The sequence below is a fragment of the Podarcis pityusensis genome (assembly GCF_964106645.2).
Source record: "Podarcis pityusensis genome assembly, chromosome: 6".
Classification (NCBI taxonomy): domain Eukaryota; kingdom Metazoa; phylum Chordata; class Lepidosauria; order Squamata; family Lacertidae; genus Podarcis; species Podarcis pityusensis.
The window spans coordinates 32979332-33006126 of NC_138030.1; the positions used below are offsets into that span (position 1 = coordinate 32979332).

Below are 26795 nucleotides of genomic sequence, written 5' to 3' on the forward strand. Positions count from 1 at the left end.
CATGCTTTTTTCCCCTGTCCCTGTTCTCCTCAGCATCAGCTGCTTCGCTCATCCACTTGGGTGGGCGACCCTGCCCCGCTCGCTGCCTGCCTGCCTGCCTTGTTTGTTTGTTTCTTCAGGAAACGTGACCTCAGGCCTTTTGTGGTGCTGAGTGCAAAAAACAGACGAAAAAGGCGCCCTCAGCAGCCAGCCCTCGGTCCCTCCCTCCTTGCCTCGCTCGCTCTTCCCCGGCGACTTTCTTTGGGCGGGCGCGCGGGCTGCGGGGTGCTCAGGGACACGCCTTCCGCCGAGCAGAACAAAACAAGCCCCGCTCTCGGGAGGCTTGAGCCCGGCCAGCCTGAGGGAGAAAGAGCCAGAGCGTAGAGGGACAGCAGTCAGCAGCCGGACGCGCGCCAGCATTCGCCAGGTAAGCAAGCGCCAGGCCCGGCCTTTTCCCTCCTTTTCCCGCCGTTCCACGGGCGGGGCACTTGGGCCGCCGCGGCTCTGCCTTGGAAGGGTTGGTGGCAAACGCCCTGCTGCTGCTGCTGCTGTTCCGGCTGCAGCGCGCCTGAAGAAAGTTCCCTTGTGGCGGCAGGGGCGCCATGTCTTGCCGCGCCTTTTCCCCTTATGTCACAGAGCTAACTTTCGGGGTTCTGAGCCCCGTTGGTTCCCCCTCAGAAGCAGCCGTCTCCGCGACAGGAGTGTGCGTAAAATGAACTAATCAAACCCCTCAAGACGCACAAGCCCTGTTTGCGCCCTGAAAACGCGCGCGCGCGCGCGCGCGGGGGGGGGGGAGGTTACGCGAGAGTAAGCCACGCTGAATCCCGTAGAGCTGACGAGCCCTAAACCAAACTGTGCCTCCTCGACTGTGAGACATGATTCGCATCTTTTCTCCCCCTGCAGGGAAATGGTAATTATTTGGGGTCAATATGCAATTTTAAAAAGCATTGCAACACACTCAGCCTTACTACCTGATTCTTGGCTTTTCAGTTCAGAACCAGGTTTTGCCTTTGTGAATGCATCTTAAACGTTTGAATGGGACCTCCTTTTTTGGAGTTTGGGGGGGCATACTGAAGAAAATTCTGCTCTGACCCCTCCAGAGCCTTCATTGTGATATGATGTCCAAAAGGCGTGTGACTACATTTCATTCTTAGCTGATGAGTGGTATATTTCTTCTAAAAAGTACATGGTGGGTGTCCTGTAGACTGTCTAGACCAGTGCACGAAATCCAGAGTTTGAGCATCCCCATCAGATGGCTGTCCAGTCCCTGCCTGAGAAACTCCAGGAGAAAGAGCTCTTCTCTGTTGTTGAACTGCTCTCCTCTTGAAGTCTCTTCCTAATGTTCAACCCAAATCTACCCCTGTAAATCAACCCATTAAACCTAGTCCTGCCCTCTGCAGCAGCAAAGAACAAGTATTTGCCCTCTCCTGTGGGACAGCTGTTCAGGTTTTGAAGAGTGTCTTTGCATTTCCTCTCAGTCTTCAAGTCTCCAGCTTAATCATATCCAGTTTCCTCAACCATTCCTAAAACAACTTTCTATACCCCTGTGCATCTTCACTGACCTCCTCTGAATTGCCTACAATGTAAAGGGATGTGGAACCAGTGGTTGTCCAGATGCTGCTGAACTGCATCTCCTGCCATCCTGATCATGGGCCATGCTAACTGGATGGGACTTGGAAATCCAGCAATATCTCGAGATCCACAGGTTCCCCACCCACAGGTTCCCACAGGTTCCTCTTTAAAGTGTGGTGCCCTGAGTAGCATGATGGAACATACTGTGTGACACACCTTCTTCTTCTTCTTTGGCGATCACTCGTAGCCGAGTAAGATTGTCTTCCATAAACACGGTTTTAACAATGAGTCCGTAAGTGACTGTGGAGGCCAATTCTGGATCCACATGTCCTTCCACAGTGGGGACATTGGTTCCTGGGCAGGAGTTGATCACGGTGTGGATTTGCCAAGCATGCCTTCTTCTTAGCACGTTTCTCCCTTGTGTCCTGAGTTCGAGTGTCTACAAAGTCCATGACACCTTTGGTAAAGGCTGTTCTACAACTGGAGCGCTCGCAGGCCAGTATTTCCTAGTTGTCAGTGTTTATACTACATTTTTTAAGAGTTGCCTTGAGACAGTCTTTAAACCTCTTTTGTTGACCACCAGCATTACAGTTTTCAACTACAGTACATTTGCTGTACAAATACAGTCTGTTGAAATCTTGCTGGCATTAGTATTTAGGGTGGTGTATTAGGTAAATTCTTAATTTGAATAACAGAAGGAACAGTTCTACTCCTTGATAAATACCCCAAGGCTATTATTTCTATTGTTGTAATTATACACTGGCAATTATCTTCAACAGCAGTTGCATTCTGAATTTGTATGGTTGACTAAAAACTTCAGAGCTATTTGGTACCACAATTTCAAAAGTATTGAGCATGCTGAGTACCTGTTGAACACTTGACTTCTTTGCAAAAAAAACAAAAATAAACACCCTGGGCCTGGCTGACTTAGAAGACATTGTAAGGGTTTATGGAACTTCAGTTTAGGTTTCATTAGTATTACTGATTCTCAGTATACATCCTGTAAATATTCACATTTTAAGACTGGAAATGAAGTTAAGAGATTGTTAGGCCTAGCTCTGTGCACCTAAAAGAATGTTTGGCTTTTTTTAAAATTGAAGCAAGTACTTTAGATTGCCAGAGTTTGTGCTGGGAATCCTTATCTACCCTGAACATTGAAAAGTCAGTATTGAAGCCTGTTATGGAAAGGTACTGGGCCGATAGTAGAGTGCATTGTGCTGAATGGAATTACTATAATCTTGCTTTGTCTAGTTGCAGTACCTCTTTACTTAAGAATTTGACTGTTGTTTAGTACTAAAGAATGTCCATTTATGGTAAAGCATGCTATTACTCAATGATCTGATAATTGCATGAGTGTCTGTGTTCCTTCCCAAGCAGACTTGGAACCTTCCTGACCACAAGTGACTATTAGCTTCAAGAATGTGGCAAAACAACCACAGAAAACTTTGTGAGTTTGCATAAATCAGGTTTTTTTGCTCGTGAAATAATTAGCTGGATTGTATGGTGAGGCTACTCCAGGCCTCCTGGGTTCAGATTCAGTTCTTTAGCCATTTGGCCAGCCTCAGTTTCTCATCTGTAACATGATAATATTAGTGATTTGCCTTAGAATCATGATCACAATAAGATTGTCACACAGGGGATTCAAGTGCTTAAATGATAATTACTTGTAGAAATTGTAGAGGGAAATGGGATGCTAGGCACACTAGCAGTGGTGTACCTAGGCTCTGTTGCTCCCTTGGCTTGTATCAGCAGCTCTGAAGTTGAGAGACACCATGGACCAGAAACTCAAAATGTTTGCTTTTCATTGCTTTTCATGCACCCATCAGTGACTTCCTCTGTGGCCATGTGGGTGGGGTCTACTCTGCTCCTCTCCTCCTTCATTTTTCCTCCTCCAGCATCTCTTGCCCACTCTTTCTTCCCTCCAAGCTCCAGTGGGTGCTAACCTCACATTTCAAATAAAGCCGCTGGCCAATTGGGCAGGGGGGGCCCACAGGGCTGCTCTGATGGCCCACACCAACAACTGGATTCCTCTACCAAGGTGCCTAGAGGAGCCTACACACTTGCCTGCCCCCCAGATCAGCAGAGGAGCGGACCATAGAGCGTGCCGAAGGGCTGGCAGGCTCCTGGCCACTCTGAGCCAGAGTGGAGAGGCACGATTTTGCTCCCCTTTGGGTTTACTCCCAAGGTGGAGACCAACCTGGCCAACACGTGGGTATGTCCCTGTACCCCAGCCACACTTTCATAATGCAGACTTATGAGGATTGTCTCCCTTAAGGACGAGGCAGTCTCCCAATTTCCCCCATATCCCCTCGTCATTGGAACTTCTAATTCTGGGCCCTGAAAAGTATGTCCCGCAACTACTTACTGCCTTTTCTTTTTTTTTATTTGCCCCCAAGTCATGAATGTGACTGAGCCTTAGAACGAAGCTGTTGTAATTTACATTTAAGGAAGCATGGGGATTTTCTTCAGAAGCTGCAGTTGACAGACTAGAACAGGAACAGGAACATTTAGTGGTCTAAACCACTGAGCCTCTTGGGCTTGCCAATCATAAGGTCGGCTGTTTGAATCCCCGCCATGGGGTGAGCTCCCGTTGCTCGGTCCCTGCTCCTGCCAACCTATCAGTTCGAAAGCATGCCAAAAAAGTGCAAGTAGATAAATAGGTACCACTCCGGCGGGAAGGTAAATGGCATTTCTGTGAGCTGCTCTGGTTTCGGTGTTCCGTTGCACCAGAAGCGGCTTAGTCATGCTGGCCACACGACCCGAAAAAACTGTCTATGGACAAATGCCGGCTCCCTCGGCCTGTAAAGCAAGATGAGTGCCGCAACCCCAGAGTTGTCTGTGACTGGACTTAACTGTCAGGGGTCCTTTACCTTTACCTTTTTACCATCACCCCCAGACAGCATGGCCAATGGTCAGGGATGATGAGAGTTGTGGTCTTCAAAACAGCCACAGGCTCCCAACCCCAGGCAGTGGATGTCATTCCAGCTTTCCCCCACATTTGTACAGATTATTTGGTTCTCACTTACCAGCTCTAACTTAACTTACTTATAAACTGTGATGAATCCGATTAACGTTAATGGGTCTAAAGTGGGTTAAATCCAATTACTTTAATTTTGTTATGGATAGGGGTGTACAGTTAATCTCTTTGTTTTTCTATAGTGCCATTTATCAGGCCACCCTCTGCTGCTGTTAAACTTAGTGGTTGCGATCTCATGCTTCATTAAATATTTCCTTTCAATGCTTTTTTTTTATTCTGCCAGTTTAGCACAGATCAGTGCTATTCTGAAACTCCAGCAGCTGACCTGCAGTGTATGCCCTGTAGTGCATCCAACAACAAACATATGAGAATCTTGTGACTGGTTTAGTGGTGTCATAATGCAAATATACATGATTTGAAGAGGAGCAAACTTCCCCCACCTGAGAATACTTTCTTCTTCTTTTGAAAAAAATTGTTGAGCTGCAAAGGAAGTCACAATCTGCCCTGTGTCTTGCTCAGCTTGAACTTCCATTACCTGCTATAATCAAGTAGCTTGTGGTACAAGCAACTCCTGCAGCTTCTTCCTGAGCATTATGGATGAGGGCTGATCTCATAATCACATTGTTGTTTTGTGAAATTTCCCCTCTACAGTTCTCTCCCTCTGCCTTCAGTCTCATGACATGTTGTGTCCAAGCATACAGGGGGAGGGGGGAGAACCTAAACCAAATTTGCTGCAGCTATATTTTCTGGTCCCTTGATAGATGGATGATTCTCCCATATTAGTATTGGATATATTTCCAGTGGGCTCAGCCTCTGAGTGTTCTACTCCTATTGTGCTTTTGCAGGTGGTGACTCATAGCTCAGAAGGAATCCCTTCCAAATGATAATGTAAACATCCGGAAAGCATCGGATAATCCATTTTAAAATTATACGTTCTGGCAATTGTCTCTTAGATTAGACATACAGCCATGGGAAATAGAAATACTGATATGCAATTGATACTTGTGAATGCAAAGTTTAGATAAAGCCTACTTCCTTATGTAGTGTGGGAGACTATAAACAGTCATAATCTTACTGAGGGTGGAAAGATAAATTTCCTGTTTCAATTCATCAACCGTTCAGCGTCGAACCACATAATTTCTGTAGTTGGGTGCAATAGGATTTGACAGGCAAGAAGGGAAGGCCACCATTTGAATAGAACAAAGAATTAATTTAAAAACTGTAAACAATGATTTTGATCTAACTAGATAAGCAGCAGCTGCGGCATAACCATGATTCTTAACTTCCTGCTGTCCCAGTGACCGGCTGCCCCTTCCCCCAACTGTATGTATGTGTATGTGTGTATATATTTATATATATAATGTTCCAATACTGTTCCTCAGGAAATCACACTTTTTACACTCTTCCATGTCAGAACTGTCCATTTATTCCTTCTCTCTGCTTCCTGTTCTTTACTTATCTATAAGAGGACAGGTGTTCTTAGTCCATGACTGCTAAGCTTCTTCAGAAGTCTCCAGTAAGAACTTTGTCAAAAACTTTTTTAAAGTCTGTATATTGTGCACAGTGTATACTGGATCACCCATATCTGTATGCTTATTGACACATTATTTTTAGAAATGAACCAACAATTTCTGTTTAAACATAGCTGGTTCCTGCCTGGCGCAAAATGTTTAGTGTGTCATTTTGATTGAGTGGAAAGTTCCGACTGCGTTTGACCTGCTTCTGTTGTCACCCTTGTACTTCTTTATTATTGCAGTGGGACCATAACAATGTAATCAGGTGCTTCCCATCTTTCTGGGAAAGTATTTAGGTTTAGATTACATATATTGGGTGTCTTGATGGCTGTCCCTGAACTGCTGATCTCTATTTGCAAAGTGCTGAGGACTACATATAAGCCTTCATACCATATGGAACGATGTTGGTGTAGATTGTTTACAAAATACAATATATCTACACCCTATGCATATTAAAAATGTGTGCAATTCAACATAATGCCATGAGAAATGCCATATCTGCAAGCATTTTGGCTTGGCAGACAGAATGATCCCCTTCCCCCCTGTGCACTGTTCTGGGGATTCTCCCAACCCCATAGGGCCAATTTCAGAGGGCGAATGGGGTGGTGAACCCCATTGTGCAAACAGAAGCCTAGTTAGGTGCATCCCACTCCATGTAACTAGGAAATCTGGTTATCAGATATTATTGCCAAATATATTTTCAAATGTTTCATAACACTCTTATCTCAACTTTCTTATCATTTAAAAGGAGCAATTTTAAAAATCATTACTTAAAGGAATATCCTGCCGTCATATATATCCTTGTATGGTGTTTTCACTGTAAGCAAACCACTGTGAGTAAACTATATCAATAGCAATCCTGACAAATCCTTAATCAGGTTTTTTTAATTTCAGAAATAACAAAAGAAACACAACAGCAGTTTGCACACTAATATATCATCTACTTTTGAAAGATAATATAAGGGAAACAAGAGTTAGAAGAAGCAATAACTAATGAGTGGAGTAAGAGAAGACAATAAATAATTTACAAATAGTTTACTTAGTGTTAACTTAAATTAAGTATGTTACTGCTGACCATATGGTGTTTATTGTAAAAAACATAGTTATTTCCTAATAGAATAGAGGTACTCAGACCCATCCCAAAATAGAGTAGGGCCACCTTGTGTTATACCTCCCCTTTCTACCACTTATCATATTTGTGAGTTTTAATTGAAAGAGGCATATCCCACAACTCTATTCATCTATGGAAAGTTGGTTTATCTTCTTCCATTTATGCCGTTCTTAAAATATGAGTCACTGTCTCCAAATCCCCAGATCAGACTTGGCCTAAAAAGCTAACCAGTGAGTCCAGTGGCAGATTGGTACCTATCTGGTTCTTCAGTTTTATGACACCCAGTATATGTCATATTAATTCTGTTTTCAATGTGAAATATTTGTTAAAGTTAGTTATTTAATAGTTTTAAGTATTACAGCGATGGATCACAATACTTTGCTTTATCTGAGTTTGTGTTTAGTTCCAGTACTCTTTACACACAAGCAACCCCAGTCCAGTGAGAGCAGTGTGCATGTGAATAGGAACCCTGTGGAGAGTGCAAAAAAATGTTAGGGCCATTCAAAGCTGACAGCCTCAATCTTCTACTTGGCGGAGGGAGCAAATTTAGCTGTCCCCTTGAGGAGAGAGGATAGTGCAAACTCAGGCCATAACTCAACCCAAAATTGGTGCATTTTAAGCTGATAACCATTGAGCAGCTAAGTTCATACAGCTGCTCATAGGCCATGTACTGCTATATATGTATTTCTGGATTGGAGCAGGGTTTTTTTTTTACCTTAGCAAACCTTATTGAATCCTCTTTTATTAGTGGAGTTGTTTGACACACCTAAGCTTCTCGATACATACCCCTTTTTCTCATTGCATTTTAAGATAGGTTAACTTAAGAGCTGCTTTTCCCCACATCTTCCAATCTTTTACTTGTTTGGCATTGGCAGTGTTGTTTGGATGGAACAGATACTTAAGATTTGTGGGAAGCATAGAATAAAGCTTTGGTTGTTGAAATATTATATGCTGTGACTATTTTAAAGCAGCGCTGCTGAGAATGCTTCACATGCAGAATCATCTAACTAATTAATCTTCTATTTCACTTAAGCTTTATCCTTGTTCACAGCCTTATATTTCTTCCTGGAACCTGAAGCTGTTGGGAGTCACAGCTGAGTCGGGGAGCGCATGCTTTGTATAGAGCAGGGCCCAGGTTTGGTACTTGGCAATCCCAGTTAGAACAGGAAATCCTATGGGCCTTTAGATGTTGCTGGACATCAACTCCCATAAGCTGCAGACAGCATGGCAAATGGTCAGGAACGATGGAAGCTGTAGTCAAGCAAGGGCCACAGGTTACTTATTCATTCCTGAGTTAAAGGATCTTGGGTCAGGAGACATGGTCCTATATCTCACTCGGTATAAATGCATCTCTTTTGAGTTATTCTAGTTAATAATTTGGAACTTGAGTTGTAGTGGTAGTAGTAGTAATAGCAATAGCAATAGCAGTAATAAGATTGTGACCTCTAGAATGTGCTGCTGAATTCAATTTATTTCAGGATATGTCTAGCTGCATCTAGTTAATCAGGTCAAGTTTAAGCCTCTTCTGTTTTTGACTTCATAGCCTCTCCCTTCCCCCTGGTAAATTAGTGCTGTAATTTGGTGGTAATCCTAGCTACTTTAATCTAGCTATTGATTAAATCACTACAAATAAAATGATGGCAATTTGGAGATGCATAGATCAGATCCAAATAAAACTGTGTGTGGTATCCTGGCCAGGTTAAAGATAACTCCTGAAGAATCTTGCAAATTGAGGACTTCTCACTGGCAAGGCACAATCCCACATATTTTCTCTTTGCACTTTTGTTCACTGATACTGTTGGTCTGCATATTATTGATAGCCTGGATTTAGTATCTGGTCAATAATATTCAGTGGCTGGACAAACGTCTTGAACTAAACCCAATACACCCAATGATAATGTGCAATGAGTGAGTGGTTGTCAGTCAAGTAGCATTATGTATTCCTAACCAGTCTTGAACCCCAAAAAAGGAAGTTTTGCAGGTGAAACTTGTCATGAGAAAAACCACACGTGCAGAAGCTTCTTCCTTGACACAGCTATAGAAGGGCTTGCCCTCCTTTGCACCATCTGAACAGCCCTGCATTTGGAGCATGCAGAGATCAGGGCTTTACCCCCAGCTGCTGAAGATAGCATAGACAATCTAATTATGCTCCCATCGTACACTGTGTAGCACTGAAAGGTGCTGTTCTGCAGGGTCACTCCATTTTATTGAAAGCCAGGGCTGGCCTCCTTCCTGCTCAGCTTGCTGGGCTATGCCCCAGCAGAAAGAAATGAGAGAGAGTCTGAGCCACATTTCCTTTTAAGGCAATCCAAGGCTCCTAGCTGGAATTACCGTACTTGGCAGCGAGGGAGGGATACAGAACGTGAAAAGCTAGTTTGCAGGATATTGAGGTGGGAAGGCTGAGACAGACAACTGAGGGAAATATTTTAAAAAGGTGCTTTGATAAAACTGCTTTTTTCCTTTTTCCTCAGTTGCTGCAAAATCTCCCAACCTTAGTCCAGTGTTTGTTGTTGTTTTTTTTGGAAAGGAACTCTTCAGAACTGGGTGAGCTTCTCAGGCAGCAGCAACTTGCAGATCAGCCAGTACACTTAAGCCAGGGTCTGCAGCCCTTTGCTCAAGAGGGCAGACTATGAGTATGAGCAATTGTACTTGGGGAGATAGGCAGATAGATACAGATGCCTAAAAACAGCCTTTAAATTAGGCAAGTTGAATGGAGAAAGGGCTACTGTACTTTTAACAATTGTGCAAAAGCGGAAATCTCAACAGGTGTGACTTGTGCTGGGATGGAAAATGCTACACCAGCTGAAATCCCCTTGTTTACACAGGTACACCTGCTGAACTCCACTTGTTTATGCAACTATCCAAGCTGCAAGCTCCCTGTCCTCCTGAGCACCTGGCCTCCACATGTGACATGACCTGATTTGCCTTGTTTGTGCCTAGTGCTGCCACTGCTGTTTTTTATGCTTCTGGTTTGGAAGAGGTGTTATATTGTTGAACAAGGAGTTATCCAACTCACAAAAGGCAGAACTGCAAATATATATTGGGTTATTTTGCATTGTCAGTAAAAAGAAGGTGCTTACACCAAGCTGCTTTCTCATTCCAATGGATGATAGGAGAGAGAGAGAGAGAGAGAGAGAGAGATGTTCAGCTTTGCTTTGCAAAAACATAATATTCTGTATAGTATAAGCTGTCTCACTTAAAAGTGTGATCTGGGCACTCTAGATGTATATCAAGTTCAGGACCTCTTCCCCTTTTCATCAGAAGAATAAATTGTACCAATTGGGCCTCTGCATGGAGAATCCACTTCGCGTATTTGTTTTTAGGCATTTATTAATTATTTACAGAATTTATACTACACCTTTTCGTTGGAAAGTGACTTCCAAACTTCTTAGAGTGACTTCCAAACACCAGTTCTATGACAGTCCCTGCCCACAGGCTTGCAATCCAAAATAACATGGCACACAAAGAAAAGGGAATGGGAGGGAAGAGGAAAAGGCAAGTTCAAGCACAAGTTCATAAAGTTACAGCTGATGTCAGTGGCAATTCTGGCTGTCCATCCCCAGAAATAGTCTTCTTCTCAGGCCAGATCCAGGAGCAGAGCTGGTGACAATGTCCAGGCCAGTAGGACAAGGCAGCTCCTGCCACACAGTTCTTTCTTTGTAAAGCTGCTTTCATTGTAATCACAACCCTTGTAAGAGAGGGCTTGATGGAGTTGCTTGATGGAGGTGCCCTCTGCCCTCACCAATGTAAGTGGCAGTTCTGGGTGTCTTGCCATTCCTCCCAGATCGGATTGAGGCTGGGAGGACCAGTCAGCTCTTGCCACACAGTTCTTAAGACAGCTGACTTGATGGCACAGTAGTTATGTGATAAGAGAGGGGGTGTCCCTTCTTGAACCATGTGGACATGATCAAGGTGGACTTCCTCTTCAGTTCTTAGTTCTCTAAGTTCAGCCAGAGAAGCTTAAGAAATACTGCTAACATCAGATTGATACTGTATATCACTAATTCAGAAAATGAGACTTCCTGCACTCTTCAGCCATGCACTGCTCTATTCCGTGTTCCTTATCTGTTTATTTTTGGCCTTGGCTCCATATTTCTAACCACACCTTTCTGTTTTATTTTTTCCGTCCTTTTATGAGGAGTTGGTGGGTTTATGCACATCCTGGAAGAGAATGTATCACTGGAGTATTGGCCTTGTGCCTGGATCATAAGACTTCTTTCTTTCTAGGTTAAAAGCTACCTTGGACAGATTTGGCACATGGATGGCTTATCATTTCTGAGCCACTTGGTGCTATATCTTAAGGTAGCATCCTCCTTGCGTCACGCAAAATTAAGGTAAAGGCCATTTATTCTGCAGGAAGCAAATTCACAGGAAATGCTTTACCTTGAGCTTTGCTTTCCAGATCTTCAAAGCAGCAAGAACAGAGTTGCAACAGTCTGCCCTTAAAATGCCTAATGAAACTGAGGCCGTTTCTTCTGCTTCTTCCAGGCCCCCATTCCTTTTGTACATTCTCCTTCTGCTTCACCTCAGGTGCTAAAATCAGCAGAGGTCTCCACCTTCATAAGCTTGGGGTGGTGGAGGTCCAGGAGAGGGCATTTTCCGTGGGAGCCCCTAAATTGTGGACCTCCCTCCCCACCAAGGTGTATCTGGCACCTTCATTATACAGCTTCTGACAAATGTAGATATATCTCTTTACCCTGGCTTTTGACACTTGAGATGTATATTTTTTAGGATCCATCCTATTTATGTCATTGTAAGTTGTTTTAATGTTGTAACCTACACAAGGGCCTTAGGGTGAAAGACAGACGGATGGGTGGGTGGAATGATTGGGTTCCTTGTTCCTGGCACTACCGTGGTGTCTAAAGACATAATGTGAATCTCTTAAACTGTAATGTGGTAATCCTACTAGAACTTCCCTCATCCCCACTCTTTATTTCAGAAATGTGAAAGCAATGAGACTTGGGTATCTGTAGAAATCTACTATTTAAAACATAGTTGGAAATTTGTGTAACTTATGCAGCAAGACTGTACACAATATACAAACTGGCAGAAGCCTTCTGAATCTGTGCCATTAATTCCAGTGAGTGACTCTTGCAGGCAAGGGAGGGGTATTACAGGCATGTGGTATTTCTCATTATCCCACTGTTAATTTCCTCCCTCAACATTCTTGGAATAGAAGCTTGATGTGGAAGACAGGGAGCCAAGTGAAGGAAGCTACTGACATCAGAGGCTAGTGCAGCTCTAGATCTCTTTAGTGCATGTCTGCAATGTACTAAAGTCAGCAACATAAAACAGGCATAGGCAAACTCAGCCCTCCAGATGTTTTGGAACTACAACTCCCATCATCCCTGACCACTGGTCCTGTTAGATAGGGATAATGGGAGTTGTAGTCCCAAAACATCTGGAGGGCCGAGTTTGCCTATGCCTGACATAAACACCCACCTCCATCATAAAATGAGTGTGCTGTGAATGCATAAAAACCAGTGTGTGCAGGAAATACAAAGAGCAAGCCAAATAAGGGTGGCAGGAATGGGGCTAATGATGTGGCAACACCCTTAGTTATAGAAATATGCGAGCTGTTTATCTGGGTCCACACACTATGGCCTGCAGTAAAGGTAATTTCTGCCACATCAATAAAGTCTGCAAACCATTCTTTTCACAGCTTCATGCAGGTTGATTATTGGGTTTTAATGGGTTATTTGAATGCATTCTTGGTAACTGGTAAGTCAGGGCCAGCCCAATACATTTGGGCACCGATGCAAATGACAAAGTGATGCCGCCCTCTTTGCCATGGAATAAGGGATGGGTGAAGATCTATATAAGGAACAAAGAGGTAATAAAGATCCACATCAGGATCTGCTGCCCCTGTGGATCCTGTCACCTGAGGCGGTTGCCTCACCTTGCCTCATGGGTGGGCCAGTCCTGTGGTAAGTTCATTGTGCTACCCCAGTTCCCCTGTCTTCAGTCAATTACATCCCCCCCCCCATTTGTTCCCTTTACAGGATGCCGAATTGGGGTGGAGGAAAAAAGTGTGGCGTGTGCCAGAAAACAGTGTACTTTGCTGAGGAGGTGCAATGTGAAGGCAACAGTTTCCACAAATCCTGCTTCTTATGCAGTGAGTATGGCAACCCCAGGGATGTCTCTGATTTTCTTTTCATGCAGACATGCACAATACTCTTGCCAACATGGTAAATAAATTCTGGGATTTCTTCAGCAGCTAGTAGGGAATATGTTGCAATTTGGCTTTGCTGTTTTGCTGCCAATGGTTTGCCAATGCAAACTAGCTCTCTGTAAGGAAGTCCTGCAGTCTAACTACTATACAACACTGCCTCTGCTCTTTGGACAGGAGTACTGTAGAGCTACAGTGGAAGGTCGGCAGGTAGTAGGGCCTGGTATTTTGACTGCTGAGCTGCTTAAACACATGTCATGTATTTTGCCACATGATCTGGCTCACACAGGGGTGCTGTGAATATAAATTATGTACATGAAAGAGAATCGTGTACATGGCCAAGAGCTCCTGGGCAGCAACATTCCAATGGGGGGGGGGACTAATAACCCATAGGCTGTATCCAGCCCCCAAAAGATTTTTGTGTCCCCAATTCGTCATTAAAAAATCCATCCACTTCTCTACTGGCTGTCTTGCTGTGATGCCATAGGGGTTTTTGTGTGTGCTTCCCAAGCCCCTCCAAATCTCTTTGTTTACTGAATTTAATAAAAAAAAAAGTTTAAAAAATGATTAAAGATTGTCTTAAAATAGTGTAGGTAGCTGATGGAAAATTCTTTGAAAGGCAATCTTGAAAACTGTCCATGCCTACCACATAGGGCCTGAAGAATCAATGTGGCCCTCTGCTCAAAAAGAGGTTAGCAACACCCCTGTTCTAACCAAACTGCTTTCCACTTTGTACACCTGTCCAGTAGTCCCAGCAACCCAGGAAGTATCTACCTTGTCTAAAGGGATAAGCCTTGCTTGTAGCATTCACTGTGGCTCCCACCAGAATCTCTGCAGTACCCTGAGAATTCTTGCTTCAGATTTTGAACTGTGCATGCACAACCACGTTTTGGCAGTACAAATCTGCTGCTCAGAATGTCCCCCTAAACAGTGAAGGATTGCCTTCTCTCGTAACCCTGAGTAAAGCACGCCAGTCATTTCCCCCCAGATTGCAAAGGAACATGTAATATGACTGTTCAAAAATTGGAGGGAAAAAAATGTTCTTAAAAGCACTTTTTAAACTTCCTGCATATTTACCAATCTTTTATCAGATGAGTTTGAAAGCTGGAACATTGTTGATCTCTTCATGTACATTACATATGCCAGTGTTCAAATTATTAGCTCGTGTTTCAAGTTATTTTGCAAGTTCAACTAGTGAAAGTTTTTTGAATCCTGAAATCAGACTTGTAAAGTGCTACTGATGGCCAGAAATGTCATGAAATTTTTCCTGCTCTATTATTTCATACAAGAAGGTTTCTGACGGTCCTTTTTATTGAGTCATCTGTGTTAACAGATATGGGAGCCTGCTTTCAAGTTGCATGGAACTCTTAATCAGGCAGGAGTAAGTGTTCCATGTAATTCAAAAGCTTTCTGTCCTACTCTGCCCTACAGTCCCTGTACTCTGCAAGCACAACCATTAAATTTCCATGCACTGTAGTGCTAGTCATAGATGTTAAAAGGTTCTATATTAAATTGTTTCATAATGGCAATGGATCTCGCTCTCTCTGTAACTCCATTCTAATTGACAGTGAATTCATAGCCAGAATTTTAAACCTGATAGGCCCTGCCTATTGAAGCTGAATGTCAAATGTAGAGCCTCTTTAGCCAGCTGGTGTTGACTTGGTTGTTGTTTTTTAAATAAAATAAAAAGCTTTCTGTTCTTGTGCTCTGCTCTCTACTGCATCCAATGTTAGGCTTATCTTCACACTAATGCTGTGTTTGTCTTTTCTTATGCGCTGTGTGTCTGATGACCTCCTATGTTTGTGTGTTCCGCCTCTGAGAATCTTGTATATGCTTCAGCTTGCTGTGGTTGTGAATAAACTAAACAATAGCTGGTGAAAGGAAATGCGGCTAATCTGCTAATCTCAAAGCACTGAAGGGAAATGCCCTCTGTGATGGGACTGTGTTGACCTGGGGCAACAGCTGTTCTCTAGTTTAGCAGCTGGAAAATGTGATTTTTACTGCAGCTATGGACATCTTAAAACAAAAGTTGTGCTGCTCTCTTACTGCACAATGTGTACCAACCTCTGGTCCCTGTGACCACATAAACTCACTTTGACCCTAACAAAGGAGACTTAATAGGAGCAGTCTCATCTGTTGTTCAAGTGACTTGCCTGTTCATGTATAATGTGGGTGTGGAGATCTAATTTTTACATCAACCTTGAGCAAAGCTACAGGGGGGAAATGTCTGAAGTAGGGGAAGAGCTGCAGCTCCTGGGGAAGGGCCATAGCTCAGTCATAGAGCATCTGCTTTGCATGCAGAAGGTGTCAGGTTCATTCCCCAACATCTCCAGGTAGGGCTGGGGAGAGAACCTTGCCTGAAACCCTGAAGAGCCATGCCAGACAGTTTACAGACAGTACAAAACTAGATGTACCAATGGTCTGTGCAAGTAACTGAACAGTTGTGGACTTGCAGATATTATGGCCTCAAATAAGAACACTTCCAGGCTTGGGGAACCGGGAGACCCAAAGATCACACCATTTGTTCACCAGAGAGCCAAAGTCTACGTTGGAGGGTTGCCAACCCACAAACAATGAACTGCATTACCAGCCATGTTACAAATGTGAAGAGAGATGAGACAGAATAACATTGCCAAGTCATTTATTTATGAAACTTTTATACCACTTTTCTGTTAAAAATAAACAGAGCAGTGCATTGTTTGGAACAAACAGTGAAGAATACTGCATGGCAGGAAATCACCATTAACATTCCTCTGAATATAAACTAAGCAGAGTCTTAATCAGTAAACTGTCAAGAGAACTTGATAAATCAAAACCCTTAAGATAAAAAAGGATGTAGCTCATCAAACCCATTAGCCTTTACCAGTTCCAAATAAGACCCAAGCTCCATTGTTTGTGGGGGGGTGGGAGGAGAAGTTCCTAAACATATCGGCTTCCTGGACAGTTACTGAGAAGGGGCCTCATTTGCTCTGAATGAGAGTAAAGGGAACACACCAGCAGTGAATCAGTTCCTGTTCGACTGATTACAACAGAGAGCAACATAGTTAATCAGTGACGCATTGTAGAGCATGTAAGTGTAAGTACCGTATTTTTTGCTCTATAAGACTCACTTTTTCCCTCCTAAAAAGTAAGGGGAAATGTGTGTGCGTCTTATGGAGCAAATGCAGGCTGCGCAGCTATCCCAGAAGCCAGAACAGCAAGAGGGATTGCTGCTTTCACTGAGCAGCAATCCCTCTTGCTGTTCTGGCTTCTGAGATTCAGAATATTTTTTTTCTTGTTTTCCTCCTCCAAAAACTAGTTGCATCTTGTGGTCTGGTGCGTCTTATACAGCGAAAAATACGGTAAGTGGTGGGCTTGGGTTACATCAAAACAAACACCAGATTCTTCTTGAAGTGTGTGGATACGCTAAACAGCTGTCATCTGCAAACAACCCCAAACCTAGTCCTTTTTAGCTTTTCTGAGCTCATTGGTATGGAATCTGCTTCAGAACTTCGGCTAACATCCTGATTTCAAATAATTGAGAATGGCATCTTAGCGAGGCATTTGGCAGTGGCTTCTCAAAGATGTGTATATAGGGCTGAGCAAAAGGGGCCTTTGATATGGAGAGGGCAAAACTCTGAATGGAAAGAAGACACACTTCAATCCCCTTCACCAGAAACATAGAACCAAGTATCTTTGATCAAAGCTGATTCCCCTTAAGATTGCTATAATGACCCAGCAGCCCAATATGACACACTGTTCAAAATAGCTGAGCCTAACTTGTAGTGATTGTACAAGACATCCAGGCCAGGCAAGTTTTGGAACTCCACTCCAAGAAATGTAAGCTGTTTTTGATGGCAGCACATCTTGACACTCCTCCTCCTATTAATTCTCTCTGCTGGAGGGCTAGACCAGTCAGAGGAAAATAGTACCATATTTGGTGATGAGGATGGGATATTCAGTCTCGGAGACCCATATTTAGTTGCAAGGTATAGGCTGTTGCTACTGTTGCTACTGTGGCATTCCTAGGGGAGTGCTCTGTTTTGTTTTCGCATTCTTTAAGAGTAAGACAATTTTATTTTGGGCTAAGAGGCAAACTCCAGCCTCCTGAGGTTTTAAAACTTGACTGCTGTTGGCATTCTCAACATCTCTCTCTCTTTAAGGACAATATAGAACTCAAGGCTCTAATTCCTTTGCAGCTGGGAGAAACATAACATTAGCTCTTGGCCTCAGTTCTGATCCCCCTTATCCTTGTGGCCATCGTTCTTCTCCTCTCCTCACCCTCTGCAGTTCTGACCCTAGAATCAAGGCAAGGGTTAAGAGAGGACACCAGTATGAGTGATGCTGAGGTCTGAATGTGCATTTGAGAGAGGGAAATGTGTTTGTGTGCAACAGTGAAGCTGTCAGATACTGGATAGCCCAGGCAGAAGCATCCTTGTCTGCAGTTGGAAAGCTCTGTCAATTTTCTTTTTCAATAATTTTTTATTGATTTTCAATAATATTTAACAAAATTTTCACAAAATTAATACAAATTACTACAAATTCAATACAAATTTAAAAGCTGATTTCCCACACACCCCAGATGTTTTCCTCCCTCCTTTCCTGCTCCCAATAAAATAACTTTTCCAACTATCATTTCATGATACAGTCATCCCTTCTCCCTACACACCGCCTGTTCAATTACCAGTTTTTGCTGTGGCTTTTATACATTGTTATAAACTGTCCTCAAAATAGTTGAGTAGAGTAAATCCTCTTTTATCTATCTGTAATAATCATTCATCAATTTTGAAACATTTCCTTCTGATACCTCTTGAGTACCGTATTTTTCGCCCTGTAGGACGCACTTTTTCCCCTCCAAAAATGAAGGGGAAATCTGGGTGCGTCCTATGGGGCGAATGCAGGCTTTCGCTGAAGCTTGGAGAGCGAGAGGGGTCGGTGCGCACCAACCCCTCTTGCTCTCCAGGCTTCAGGAAGACATCCGCAGCCTAGGCAGCCCTGCGGGAGTTCCCGCAGGGCTGTCTAGGCTGCGGATAGCAGCCTGCTTCCCGCAGGGTGGGCGCGCTGAAAGCAGAGTACCCGGCGCTTCGGGAACGCATCCGCAGCCTAGGCAACCCTGCGGGAGGTCCCGCAGGGCTGTCTAGGCTGCGGATAGCAGCCTGCCGCCCGGTGTGAGGGGCTCCCTGAAGCAGAGTGCCCCTCGCACCGGGCAGACATCCGCAGTGTGGGGAGCCCTGCAGGAGTTCTCCTCAGGGCTCCCCACGGTGCGGATAGCAGCCTGGCGCGCAGGGCACCCTGAAGCAGAGCACCACGCATGCTAGGCAGACATCGGCCAGCCCCACAAGCTCGGGGACAGCAGGAAGGCGCAGCGCCGCAATCCCGCTATTCCTCAACCTGGTTCAGTTTACCCGACCTGGTTTTGGGGGGGGGGGGAAATAAAGGAAAAATTTTTTTCCTTTATTTCCCCCCCCAAAAAACTAGGTGCGTCCTATGGGACGAAAAATACGGTAACACTTTGCCTGAGAAAAACAGATCTTGCTTCCTCCCAGACAACACGCACACATTCTTCCCTAACATGGCCTTGAGCATTGCTGTCTGACATCTTGCCCCAGTAATCAACAACTCAGCCTCACTGGTGCTGCATGCAGAGGGTGAAAATGAAACCCCTAGAATTTTTGGGGGGTATAAATATATAATATACATCACCCCCTCACACTACCAATCTCCCAGTGTCACCCACCCCTCACATTTTGCCAAAATTTAATCCTGCATTTTACATACAAACAGTTAATTAATAAATCATTAATAAACATAATCCATATCTCTTCTTTTCTGTCTGAAAGTCTCAGATGCCATCAAGATGGTATGCACTGTGGTCCACCCTGTCTCTTTCACTGTTCTTATTTCCAGCTTCAAGGAGGTGGGGTTGATATAATCTCAAGAAAATCCATATCTTCTCTCCATTCTCCCCCCTAAACTAATAATTCTTTCTGCAGTCCATCCTGCCAATCCTCAGTTCCATTACATCCAACTCCACAGTTTATTCTCTTCCGAGTGCTTATCAGACAATCAATCCAGTTGTTCCCAAACTTTTCTTCTTTATTATTTTAATTTCATAATACGAAGTTCAAAGGAGTGGTCAAAGTCCCTCAAAGTCCCTTAAGGTTGTTCCTCTCCATCTTCTTTCAGGCAAAGTCCTTAGTTATAGAAGTACCCAAAGATGTATTTTTAAAGTCACTCTTCCCCAAAACTTTACATTCCATTGCTTTAGGGGAGAGTAGATAATGCAGACCCTCCCAAAATGACTTAAAATATTGCCTCCCCTCCCCTCCTTCCACCTCTCAAGCAAAGCAGAAATAAGCGTCTTTCATTCTTTCCAAACCCTAGTAGGACCAACTTGGTTTTTTCCTGCAGCATAAATCAGGATCTTTTCAGGGGGGTGCCTCTTCGCTTGTCAATTATGTCCAAATTAAATGGTATTCCACAGCTCACCATGGTAACTTGCTGGGGCTGTCCTTGGAGGAGCCATTGAGCCCAGCACCCTCACCTTTTCATCTGGGAGATGAGGATTTCCACCCCACCCCCCGCGAACACACATGGGACTTGATCTCCTTCCGCAGGGCCTGTAAGACAGAGCCATTCTGCCTGGCCTTCAGTTTGAATTACCCTGATCCTCTATTCCCTTTCCTCTTCTATGAAGAAACCATTTCTGGGACCCCACATTTAAATTCTTCCCTGGTCTCCTTGCTGGCCCTAGTAGGACCAACTTGGCCAGTTAGCCCTGGTGATCATTTGATGTCTACTGACGGGGTTCCGCCCCCCCCAAAAATGACCCCTGAATTTTTGAATTTTATTGATGTTTTATTTTATGCTGTTTTATGCCATTTTTAAGTCACATTTTAATGTTTTATATTTGCTGTTAGCTGCCCTGAGCCCGGTTTTTAAACCGGGAACGGCAGGGTATAAATAAATTATCATCATCATCATCATCTTGACAGTAGCTCTTCAGTGTCATCTGTACTTTGACCCTAATTCTCTGTGGCACTGCAGGTATTGAATGGCTACCCACAAATCTCCTCAGGTATCTCCTTGGAGAAAGCAGGTCTGATACTTAAAGCTTCTGAAGGCCTTCTGAGTTTTGTCTCTTCCTTCTCCCTTCCTTGCAGTGGTTTGCAAAAAGAACTTGGACAGCACCACAGTAGCTGTGCATGGAGAAGAAATCTACTGCAAGTCATGCTATGGGAAGAAGTATGGACCAAAAGGCTATGGATTTGGACAGGGAGCAGGGACTCTGAGCATGGACAGGGGGGAAGGACTTGGGATCAAACCTGAGCAGTAAGTTGTAAATCTTTCTGCATCTTGGTAACAAGTGTGATCATATTGTCTGTCTTAGGTGAAGATTTTATTTTTGCTCATGCAGAAAGAGGAGTTACTTCTGGAGAAGTCCCTATAATTCAGAGATAATTCTGACCCAATGCTGCTTTTGATTAAAATACCACAATGCTCTCTCATATATGGGGAAAATCCCCATGACTGGTAACAATTTTAATTGGGGACTTGATCAATTCCCAAGTGCTTCTGGGTGCAGAAAAAATGCAGCACTCTGGTTATTTAAATGTGTGGCCTGCCCCCTCTTAAACACCATAACGTATTGGCATTATCTATAATCTAGACAAAAGCCAACAAAACAAGCCCCAAATCCTCTTTTTCCCAGGTTAACCTTGATTACAAGTGCCAGCTTGAATAAGGCCCTGTCTAGCGATAACTGTGCCAAATATGGATATTTTAGAAAGTGAAAAAGCAAACTTGGGCACTCTATCTTTTGGAATGACGCAATTTCTGCCCCCTCTCCTAAGCTGTAGTCCTTGACTACTGCTGTATTGAGTATATGACTGAAATTATCTGGATGAGTACCAGACCAGATTCTCATCCCGCCAGATTTCTGTGATGTAAACAAACTATGTGGTCTTGTCCCCAATGCCCCATGGTACGCAGCACACTGATCTGGCATTCACCAGCAAAAATGGAAGTTTGGGAACAACACTATCCTATAACTTACCAGTCCCTAGAATACTGATGGCACACTGTTTTTGTTCCCCACTCCTTCCATAGCCACAAACGGAATTGGCTGTCACCAATATCCTCCTTCCCTGCAGACTCTACAGTGTACAAACCTGCAGACATATAATGATTGTTTCCCTGTCTGGACTCTACAGGCCCCAGCCCCACCAGCCTACCAACAATCCCAATGCATCCAAGATGGCGCAGAAGGTGGGTGGTGCTGACGGCTGTCCCCGCTGCGGACAGGCTGTGTATGCTGCCGAGAAGGTGGTTGGAGCTGGAAAGGTAAGAGCCTGCTGTTAAGAGCTGAACCTCAGAGCATAAATCACACACTGGTGTGAGAGTAAATCAAAAACATTGGAGGCAATGGGGAAACCGCTTCCAGTTGGGGTTTCCTGATTTGGGGCATACATAGTGAAACACGCGCGTGTGTAATTTTCCCACATTGCAATTTACACAAAACTTGTTGCATGGGGTGGAATTTAATGTTGCAGTATTATGAATGTTCCGTTTTCGGAAGCATTTCAACTTGCCAGACAGAGCAAACTCTCCTCCCCTCTCCTCTTGGGTTTCTTCCATTGCCCCCTGAGCCAACTGCAGGGGGCATGGGGAAGGGGGGGGGAGAATGCCCACTGCACAAGCAGAATCCTTGCACAGGGTTTCCACTCACAGGCTCCTTAGGCATATCCTGCCCATGGAAACTATGTCTGTGTAAGAACTTCATGTTATAAGAAGCAGCTCTTGAGTGCTCAACAACTTTTTGTGAAGGTGCTCAAAACAGCCTTCAAAACTTATCCTCTGTCAGATTAGCATGGATATTTTTGTAATCTATTGCAGAATCAAGACAGAAATGTGGCATCTTTTTGTTGCAGTGTACATTGATCTTTAAGGATGCGGGTGGCGCTGTGGGTTAAACCACAGAGCCTAGGACTTGCCGATCAGAGGGTCGGTGGTTCGAATCCCCGTGATGGCGTGAGCTCCCGTTGCTTTGTCCCTGCTCCTGCCAACCTAGCAGTTCGAAAGCACGTCAAAGTGCAAGCAGATAAATAGGTACCGCTTCAGCGGGAAGGTAAACAGCGTTTCTGTGTGCTGCTCTGGTTCGCCAGAAGCGGCTTAGTCATGCTGGCCACATGTCTGCGGACAAACACCGGCTCCCTCGGCCAATAAAGCAAGATGAGCGCTGCAACCCCAGAGTTGGTCACGACTGGACCTAATGGTCAGGGGTCCCTTTACCTTTACCTACACTGATCTTGGAAACTCCTTGCCCTAAATTATGATTAAGGCTAGCAGCATAAATGGAGCTAAGCGATTACATACGAATATTAATGAAGTTAGTTGGGGTGTGTACATTCTCTTCCTTGGGTTGCATGCAAGCCTTCAAATGCTAGAATCTAGGAGTGATCACTAGGAATTTGGAATATTTCAGTACAAAACAGTACTTGGGATGGGAAGATGGGTGACTGAGCTGCTGGCCTCATGCATTGCCAGTGAGAACTACTGTCTTAAAAAAAATAAGAACCTGACAATACCTAATGTAGGAGGCCAAAAGTGTTGTGGTGAATCCTTTTACTTGCACCCTAATATCTTGTCTTCTATGTTTTCCTCAGTCATGGCACAAAGCATGTTTCAGATGTGCAAAGTGTGGTAAAAGTTTAGAGTCCACTACTTTGGCTGATAAAGACGGTGAAATCTACTGCAAAGGTAAGAATTTATATTTCAGGATGTCTTGCTTGTGTTAGATTTCTAGTGAGATGTGATGGTTAGTCACGGGTCAATGTGTCAAATGTGATGCTAATGCAAAGGGTGTTCTGTCCCCCTCCAGATGGTCTTGGAGGACCAAGATGCAAAATTGCAAAAAGTTGCTATTTAGAGCTTTCATAGAACCGTTGGTGGCAAACCTCTACTATTTATAACTGTTCTTTGACTTGCAGTGTAATAGTGAGACTGATAAATTCTCCCTACCCTTCATCAGTTTGCCCACCTTGATAATATCTAATGATACCTACAGGTATATATATAAACACGTTTTTCATATCAGCACAGTGTGTCTTAAGGCCTAATCAACTCACAATGCCCCTGTCTTGTGTAACTTATTGCTGATGCTCATTGTTGTTTTACAAAATTATTAATCACAGTGGGTGGGAAGAGGCTTCTTATCTCTATGCCTCTAGTGGGTTTTCCACTAAAACTTTTAAATGCAATGGCTGCAGATGGCAGCCTCTACAGCTGTGTTTTGTAAAAAATAATAATAATAATGAAAGTGTTTGAAATGGAGTGGGAGAAGTTACATGTGTGTAGTTTGCCCCTGAAAAGGGAAGTGTAATTTTCCTGCTTTTGCTCAGCGATTTATGCCGTATGAACTGTTGGTTTGCCGCATAGCCAACACTCTGACTGTGTCTCTCTTCACCTTTTCTCCTGCAGGCTGCTATGCCAAGAACTTCGGACCCAAGGGCTTTGGCTTTGGGCAGGGAGCTGGAGCACTTGTCCACTCCCAGTGAAGAGCTGGCCCATGAGAGACTTAGAAGTCTCCTCTCCAGCACTGAATGCTTTGCGAATGCTGAACTCATCCAGACTGACCCTCAAGGCAATTTCACCAGTTCTTGCAAATGTATTAACAGTAACAGAATCTGCTGCTTTCCAGTGTATCACTGGCCCACCTCCTGTTTACTAGCTCAGCAGCCAACCATATAGTCCTGACCCATATGCCCTAGAAGACACTAAAGTTTCCAATGATCTGCAGTGGGCTCTAACCTACCATGGCTCACATTAATACAGTGGCCTTCTTAAATACAGTTTCACGCTTTCAGCCACAGCTGAAACTATATACAGCAGAGAGCATAGCCATTTCCGTATATAAAACACTGTGATAGCTTCTTCAAAACACCTCTTCCTCCTACCCCAGCAAAGGTTATTTTTGTGAGAACATATTATATATTGTGATATTAAGTCTTATTGAAAAGTCAAGTGCAAAATATGAAGCTGATCAAAGATGATTGTGGACCACAAGGATAAAGAGCTGAAAACTAAAACTACTTAGTTGTGTACAAGTGATACAGAGAAGGAAAGGGAAAGTGTGTAAACATGCACAAAAGTGTAAATAAAGCACTTTTCTAGAGTTTGGAGGAACTATGCAGGCAAATCCTAAACTGTTGTAACTTTGAACATTTCATTTCAGAAAAATTACTACTATAGTATTAAGGCGCTTTTTCATATTTGGGAGAATTTATATCATATCGAAATAAGGTTTCAGAGACTGATACACAGGTGCTTTCCCCAGTGGCCCACCATTCCTGTCACTCCTAGAAGGTGTACAAGTTTGAAGGTGTACAACCAAAGTTTCAATATTTGTTACTTACGGCGACTGGGACCACTGAGAAGTAGAGGGTCTAGAAGTCCAATTTGCTACTGCTTCAGGTTATCATCAGTCCTTTCTGTGTCACTTCCCCCTTGAACAAAGGAAGTGCTTAATGGGTCAGCTTCACTTCTTTGCCTTGAGGGTAGCCCCTGTTCGTTCTTGTCTCTGCTTGGGGAGGTTCCCTGGGCAGGAGAGGACCTGCCTATTGCATTGTCATGGAACTACAGGCACCTGAGTATCCTGTCCAAACAAGCACTAAAAACAGGAGCTGTCAGATTCAATTCACTTCCTGCAAAGCTCTTAATGTAATAGAAGATTGAAGCCAGTGATTAACTGGACCTGTAGTGTATCATTTTATAGGGTTTAAGAAGAGATTAAGGAAGATTCCAAACCACAGAAGCTGTAGATCTTATAAGCATCTATATATGGGGTCTAATGTTTGCAGTCTTACTTCTTCCTTTTATGAAGCTCAGGGGAAGTCTTGCTTTCAAGGTATAAGCCTTCAAAGGGTTTGGAGCTTTTTAACAGATAATCTAGGTCACGTGTCCCCCAATTTATTTAGCACAATATGGGTCCATATTAGTTTTCAGTGTGATCTAAATGCACAGTTCATATCCTTTCCTTTAGGATGCAGCCTGAATAATGTTTTAATCTCTCCGCTTTAGGGGATTTGCATGAAATTAGATTACATTTCTGTGGGTCCATGCACATTTGTTACAAACTTGCCAGAAAACCTGTAGTAATAACATTTTTACAATGTTCTGTTACATACTAGAGCAAATAAAATTCCATGTATTCAATAAAGCGGTTAAAAGGAGTTTGTGTGTCTGGCTCTCCTGTATTTAAGGAAGAGGAAACCTGCCATGAATCTGTCTGTGTGGGAAAGCCTGCATGTTTGCAATTTCTAGAGATGAAGGCAGAAATAATGCATGCGGATGAGGGAAATTGGGTGAGAGATATTCTCTCACCCTCCCCCCGCCTCTCACTGTTGAAAAGCATTTGAATCTGCATTTTGAGCTGATGAGGGCATTTGTAGCTAGCAACTCTAGCAAAATTGGGGTGGGCCACCCAGGAATGTTAGGCATGGTTTCAAAGGTGATTTGTCACAAGAGGAGGAGACCAGTCTGAATGCTGGAACTCTGGGTCTGTGGCAGTCCTCGACCTCAAATCAATTGGAAAGTGAACCTGCATGAGCCTTCCTTTAGGGCAAGGGTGGTCAAGCTGGAGTCCAACAGCATTTGGAGAGCACATCAGGGATACATCAGCCTGTGGGGCAGTTGGGACCACTGTAAGTTTCATACACATAACCCCAAATGTGATGTCAGGACAGTCAGTATAGCATGAGCCTCAATCTCAGGGTTGAAGCCCCACATTGGGTGAAAGATTCCTGTGTTGCAGGCAGTTGGACTAGATTATTCTCGTGGGCCCTTCCAACTCTACAATTCATTGATTCTGTGATTCTTTGACAGGACTGTCATACAACCTCATTTACTTTGGATCTACAGCTTTATCAATCCTGGCACTTCAAGGTAGATAACTATTTTTTTTTTGTCATGCTTAAGGAGATTCCAGAGTTTCCCTCTTTCCTCCACATTGTACTAATGTTTGCCTCTCATGCAGTGGAACCCCTTCTCCAGTTAAAGGTAAAGGTAAAGGGACCCCTGACCATTAGGTCCAGTCGTGACCGACTCTGGGGTTGCGGTGTTCATCTCGCTTTATTGGCTGAGGGAGCTGGCATACAGCTTCTAGGTTACGTGGCCAGCATGACTAAGCTGCTTCTGGCGAACCAGAGCAGCGCACGGAAACGCCGTTTACCTTCCTGCTGGAGTGGTACCTATTTATCTACTTGCACTTTGCCGTGCTTTCGAACTGCTAGGTTGGCAGGAGCAGGGACCGAGCAACGGGAGCTCACCCCATCATGGGGATTCAAACCGCCAACCTTCTGATCAGCAAGCCCTAGGCTCTGTGGTTTAACCCACAGTGCCACCCGCGTCAGAATGCCTTCTGTCACTGGGCTGTGATTTAATACCTTTTATTCCTCACAGACCTTCATTTCTCACTTGGAGGGACAGTTCCCACAT

At 43.9% G+C, this 26795-nt stretch overlaps 1 protein-coding gene across 1 annotated transcript; it reads left to right on the forward strand.

Annotated features, from left to right (window-relative positions):
- Positions 1-247: 247 nt before the first annotated feature.
- Positions 248-25531, forward strand: CSRP1 (cysteine and glycine rich protein 1). Its single transcript, XM_081011913.1, has 6 exons — positions 248-406; positions 13156-13268; positions 20465-20633; positions 21515-21644; positions 22967-23060; positions 23781-25531. The coding sequence occupies exons 2-6, from the start codon at positions 13157-13159 to the stop codon at positions 23855-23857; spliced, it is 582 nt and encodes a 193-aa protein (XP_080868039.1). The 5' UTR covers positions 248-406; position 13156; the 3' UTR covers positions 23858-25531.
- Positions 25532-26795: the final 1264 nt, after the last annotated feature.

Coding starts and splice junctions, on each gene's coding strand:
- CSRP1 (XM_081011913.1), top strand. CDS start 13,157: ATGCCGAATTGGGGTGGAGGAAAAAAGTGTGGCGTGTGCCAGAAAACA. Junction 13,269..20,464: donor CAAATCCTGCTTCTTATGCA/GTGAGTATGGCA, acceptor CCTTCCTTGCAG/TGGTTTGCAAAAAGAACTTG. Junction 21,645..22,966: donor AGGTGGTTGGAGCTGGAAAG/GTAAGAGCCTGC, acceptor TGTTTTCCTCAG/TCATGGCACAAAGCATGTTT.